This window comes from Mirounga angustirostris, unplaced genomic scaffold, assembly GCF_029215605.1.
Source record: "Mirounga angustirostris isolate CCGP_5_RB_7025 unplaced genomic scaffold, mMirAng1.0.hap1 SCAF_1, whole genome shotgun sequence".
Taxonomy (NCBI): domain Eukaryota; kingdom Metazoa; phylum Chordata; class Mammalia; order Carnivora; family Phocidae; genus Mirounga; species Mirounga angustirostris.
Genome location: NW_026991709.1, coordinates 118801835 through 118807834, shown reverse-complemented (window position 1 = coordinate 118807834; position 6000 = coordinate 118801835). Strand labels below are relative to the sequence as shown.

The following is a 6000-nucleotide window of genomic DNA, read 5'->3' as shown; positions in this document are numbered from 1 at the left end:
GCCTCCCCTCCTCCTCCTCCCGCCTCCCCTCCTCCTCCTCCCGCCTCCCCTCCTCCTCCCGCCTCCCCTCCTCCTCCTCCTCCCGCCTCCCCTCCTCCTCCTCCTCCTCCCGCCTCCCCTCCTCCTCCTCCTCCTCCCGCCTCCCCTCCTCCTCCTCCTCCTCCCGCCTCCCCTCCTCCTCCTCCTCCTCCTCCCGCCTCCCCTCCTCCTCCTCCTGCCTCCCCTCCTCCTCCTCCTCCTCCTCCTCCTCCCGCCTCCCCTCCTCCTCCTCCCGCCTCCCCTCCTCCTCCTCCCGCCTCCCCTCCTCCTCCTCCCGCCTCCCCTCCTCCTCCCGCCTCCCCTCCTCCTCCTCCTCCTCCTCCCGCCTCCCCTCCTCCTCCTCCTCCCGCCTCCTCTCCTCCTCCTCCCGCCTCCCCTCCTCCTCCTCCTCCTCCTCCCGCCTCCCCTCCTCCTCCTCCTCCTCCTCCCGCCTCCCCTCCTCCTCCTCCTCCTCCTCCTCCTCCCGCCTCCCCTCCTCCTCCTCCTCCCGCCTCCCCTCCTCCTCCTCCTCCCGCCTCCCCTCCTCCTCCTCCTCCTCCTCCTCCTCCCGCCTCCCCTCCTCCTCCTCCTCCCGCCTCCCCTCCTCCTCCTCCCGCCTCCTCCTCCCGCCTCCCCTCCTCCTCCTCCTCCCGCCTCCTCTCCTCCTCCTCCCGCCTCCCCTCCTCCTCCTCCTCCCGCCTCCTCTCCTCCTCCTCCCGCCTCCCCTCCTCCTCCTCCTCCTCCCGCCTCCCCTCCTCCTCCTCCTCCTCCCGCCTCCCCTCCTCCTCCTCCTCCTCCCGCCTCCCCTCCTCCTCCTCCTCCTCCTCCTCCCGCCTCCCCTCCGCCTCCTCCCGCCTCCCCTCCGCCTCCTCCCGCCCCGCTCCGCCTCCTCGCGGGCCGCCCTCTCCAGGCCCCGCCCCCCGCCGCGCCCCGGGCCGCCGGTCGCCAAGGAGCAGGGCGCACGCGGGAGGCCGGCCGGCGAGGGACGCGGGGACCCGGCGCCCGAGTGAGTGCGCGGCGCGGGCCGGCGACGAGGTTGCGGGGTGGGTGGCCAGCGTTCTGTCCGGGAGGTACGGCGTTGTTGCGTGCGGCGGCGGTCCCGGAGGAGGGAGCGAAGAGCAGCCCCTCCTTGCCCATCCCGTCCCTCTCCCCCGGGACTCCGAGAAGGCAGGGCCCGCCTACCCCTTCTCGCTGCGCCGCCGTCCTCACCTCAGCGTCCCCAGCTCTCGGAGAGTCGCAGTTAGCAGAGGGTGGGGCACCCGCTCCTTAGGCCTCCACGAAATAATCATCAGTGAACGAGCCAGGCAATGCTGGCCTTGAGCGCCTAGGTAGCTGCTCGCCCGGGCCACACATTACTGTATATGGAAATGACAAAGAAATGCCCATGATAAAATATTAAGTGAAGGGCGCCTGGGTGGCTCAGTTGGTTAAGCGACTGCCTTCGGCTCAGGTCATGATCCTGGAGTCCCGGGATCGAGTCCCGCATCGGGCTCCCTGCTCGGCGAGGAGCCTGCTTCTCACTCTGATCCCCTTCCCTCTCGTGCTCTCTGTCTCTCATTCTCTCTCTCTCAAATAAATAAATAAAATCTTAAAAAAAAAAAAATTAAGTGAAAAGCTCAAGATTGAAGAGGGTCTTAAGAGAGTATTTATAGAACGTTATGCGTGTAGTTTGTGCTCCTGTAAATACCCGGAAAAGGCTGGTGAGAAATACCAGTAATATTACATAGTACCAATCTTAGCTTGGACTGCCTTAACAAAATACCATAGACTGGTGACCTAAACAACAGAGATCCATTTCTTACACTTCTGGAGACTGGGAAATCCAAGAGCAAGGTGACAGTAAGCTAGGTTTGGAGTGTTTCCTCTTGGCTTGGCGGTAGCAGCCATTCTCAAGAGACAAAATAAGTTCTCTGGTGTCTCTTTTATTTTAAAGATTTTATTTACTTATTTATTTATTTAGAGAAAGTGTGCGAGTAAGGGTAGGGGCAGAGAGAGAGAACGTCAAGCGGACTCCAAGCTGAGCGTGGAGCCCGATTTGGGGCTCAGTCTCATGACCCTGAGATCATGATTTGAGATCATGATCCGAGGTCATGACCTGAGGTGAAATCAAGAGTTGGTCACCCAACCCACTGAGCCACCCAGGAGCCCCACTCTGTGTCTCTTCTTATAAGGGCACTGATCGCATGGTGGGAGACCTGCCTTCATGACCTCATCTAACCCTGATCACCTCCCAAAGGCCCCATGTACAAATACTATCACACTGGGGGTTGGGCTTCAACAAAAGAATGTGGGGGGAGGGGGAGACGAAAACATAGAGTCTGTAGCAGTACCTTCTAGGTGGTACTTTAGAGTGGTTAAGAATTTGGGCTGTAGAGCCAGGCTGCCTGAATTGGAATCCCAGCTGCACCTGTTACCAGTGTTTGCCCTTAGGCAAATCACTTCCCTCACTAGGCCTCAGCTTCCCCACCTGAGCATTCATTCTGTTCCAGGCTCTGTTCCAAGTATCCATCAGGTACTAATTCATCATTCCTCATAACAATTATTTATCATCATCATCATCCATCATCATCCCCATGTTACTGAGGAAAATACTTTACATTTAATTTGCATTCAATTCTCACAAATACCAAAGAGGTTATAGTCCCCATTTTTACAGACGAAGAAAACAGGGTTCGGGGAAATGAAGTTGATTACCCACAGTCAGTCTACTAATAATTGACAGACACAGAATTCAAACTGGTTCCTCTTGAAACAAGGTCTCTTAATAATTCCCATAAACCTTTGTGAACCCAGTTCAGAGACCCAAAAATTACCTTAAGTTATTGTAACCAAACCAATATGGGTTTTTAGCTCCTTGGTGAGTCACAGATACACCAGGTGGAGTTGTTCCACAAAGTAAACTTTATTTGCAGCAAATAAGGAAATCACAGGAAATAGTTTTCAAAGCCAGACGAGAGAGAGAGAGAGAGAGAGAGAGAGAGAGAGAGAGAGAGGGTTCCTTTTGTTTAGGGGTAAGATGAATATTTAGATAGGAAGGCCTTGTCATCGTATGTAGAGGTGGGCATAAGGTCATGCATGTACCTTAAGGAAACATGCCTATACATACGTTGTATGTTATGTAAATGAGGCTCTTCCTTGGGAGGAGATTTTAATATTATAATGAGGCAAAGGTCATTGCCAGTCATTCCAGAGGTCACTGCCCCCTCCATCTGAGCTAAAGTGAGTCTGGGAGGGAGTTTAGCTCAAGGGAGGGAGTTTAGCTCAAACAGTCTCGGTGATCTGGGAGGTGTTGTCCGGGCTGTAGCCATCCCCTGAGGGTGGTTTCAGGTTCCCTTCGCCTGAGTTAAGAGGTAAGCCGGAAAGAAGAGCTTAAAGAAAAATGTAAAACAAAGGTTAGTGAGTATAAGCATGTGGGCAATGAAGGTCAGGTCTTGGGATCTACCTGGTGACATTATCACATGGGGAAACCTTTCAAGGCTGGATAATGGAAGGGACAAATCAGTACTGATTGGGTGATTTCCTGTGGCCAGCAAAATAATAATCTCAATAGTACTAATAAAGTTGATTGAGCACTTTTACTGTGTGCCAGGCATTGTGCTAAGTGCTTTATAAATTTACCTTCCTTAATCCTGGTGATAACCATAATCCATTTTACAGATGGAGAAACAGAGGCTTGCAAAGTCTTCACAGAATACCTCAGGCCACCCAGGTGAGTCAAATGGTGGAGACAAGACTAAGATCCAGGTCTGTTCCCCTTTGAAGCTCACGTTCTTAACCACTGTGGATATGCTGCCTGGCAAGAATTATGTCTATAAAGAAAACTATGCCATTTTAAAATAATATGTCTTTGGTAATATTTAGTGCCCACCATTAATGTTAATTGTATTCCTTTATAATGGAGTTCCAAGGGTACTGCCCCATTTTAAAGAATCTGAAGGAACACGGATCCATGAATATAGAGACTGGAAATTGAACAGTTCTGCTCAACTGTCTCCATCTTGATTCCCTACTCCCATTTTAAGATAACATGAGGCACTTTAAGGTTTTCAGAGAAGGGCGTGCAGCAATATTTGCCAATTTTTAGTGGGGGAAGTGTGATCTGCTCCTTAAAAAGACATCTGTGTATTGGGTTTCAGGGCAAGGTACTATTTTCAGAATCCAGCTGGAATCTCACACAGTAAAACAATGTCAAGAGAAAAGGAAGGAAAACAAAAAACTAAAGGAACACCCCTGCCCATCGTTCCAATTCTTCAAAAGTTCCTGAAAACATACGAGAAGCACTGCGCCCAGACGCAGACATCTGTGTGTCCAGCCATCAAACAGGACTTGAAAACCAGCATCAACAACGAACAGATTCTCAGGAAAGTGAGTGTGTGGCCTCCTTTGCTTATTCTTCTCTGAAGTGAACTGACTAGGCTTTAGCCCCGAGCAACACGGGTCCTCAGACAAGGTGCTCTCTGCGTTCTTGCCTGCCTGAAGCCCAAAGCCTGCCTCTGGCCCTTGGGGCTCTGCTCAGCACTTCTACCTCCCTGTTCCTACCTCCGAATCTCCCCCTCCCAGTCCTTCCAGCAGGCCTGCCTTTTCTCACACCCCGCTTCACATCTGGAATAGCCAACCCGCCCCTCCCACTCTACCTCTGGAAAGCTCTGCTCAAAGCACCACTTTGGGCATCATTGCAGGACATCTGTGCCCAGCACGCCCGCCACCCCACGGGACCCCTCCACATGAATGTTTGCTTCCCTTGACAGCTCCTATGTCCGTGTCATCAGGCCAGGAACCCCCCTCCCCCGCACTCACCCACGCTTCCCCCTCACTTGGAGCGAGGTCAGTAAACACAATTCTGACTCCCAAAGTACAGGATTTCAGAAAAAAAAAAATCAGATGTCATATCTTTTCTGAGATTAAATCTAGGGATCGCTTGTAAGGTCAAGAAGAGAGGCCAGCACTGAAACTAAATGGTCTACTCTTGCAAAGGGGCACCTGCTAGTCCAGAAGGTGGGGCCTTGCCCCCAAGGGCAGACTGTCCTGCTCTCCAGCTTTTCTATGGCCAGCCCAGAAAGACAGTTTGTGTTTTAATAACCAAACACCTACTGATTTTCTAAAATGCTGAGTGCTAAACAAGAGAATAAATTAATTAGAGATGGGTGCTTAAAAATAATCATTATTCTAAGGTGATTTTGACCCAAATCCATCCTACCCTTATTTTTCCTGAATGTTTTTTGGGGATGGGAGGATGATTACATTGTACCCCACGTAAAAAGAACCGCTGAAAGTCTTCCCTAACCATCTCTTTTGCCCAAACTTCCACTCCCCAGGCAGCTGCCTCTCTCCTCTTGCCCCTTTGGTCTTTCCCTAGCCACCTCTCCTAGTCTCCTGTCCCCTCTGCCCTCCTGGGTCTTTCTGTTTTGTTTGTTTTTTTTAAAGATTTTATTTATTTATTTGACGGAGAAAGACACAGCGAGAGAAGGAACACAAGGGGAGTGAGAGAGGGAGAAGCAGGCTTCCCACTGAGCAGGGAGCCCGATGTGGGGCTCGATCCCAGGACCCTGGGATCATGACCTGAGCCGAAGGCAGACGCTTAATGACTGAGCCACCCAGGCGCCCCTCCTAGGTCTTTCTAATTCCTTCTCTTGTAGTTAGTTGCTTCTCTGGACTCCTCCATACATCTCCCTGCTCATAAGACTATACGGGCTGTTTATGTTGGGTGGGTTGCTTTGGTTGGGTCTCTTTTGATTTTGAGCATCGCTAAAATAAAAGTCTCATGAGACAATTATTTTTTACTGCATAGGATACACTCAGATAATTTTTCTTCTTTTCTATTTCATTAGAGAAAGAAAGAAAAAAGCTGGTTAAAACCTACTCAATTGGGGGCGCCTGGGTGGCTCAGTCGCTTAAGCAACTGCCTCCAGCTCGGGTCGTGATCTCAGGGTCCTGGGATCGAGCCCCGCATCGGGCTCCCTGCTCCACGGGAAGCCTGCTTCT

At 52.0% G+C, this 6000-nt stretch overlaps 1 protein-coding gene across 1 annotated transcript in view; it reads left to right on the top strand.

The window, feature by feature from the left end:
* Nucleotides 1–947: 947 nt before the first annotated feature.
* Nucleotides 948–6000, top strand: part of LOC123863765 (uncharacterized) — a 47998-nt gene continuing 42945 nt past the window's right edge. The window contains exons 1-3 of the mRNA XM_054504381.1: nt 948–1024; nt 3676–3727; nt 4155–4383. Coding sequence (XP_054360356.1) covers nt 4204–4383 — 180 coding nt within the window. The 5' untranslated portion in view covers nt 948–1024; nt 3676–3727; nt 4155–4203. The remainder of the gene's footprint in view (nt 1025–3675; nt 3728–4154; nt 4384–6000) is intronic.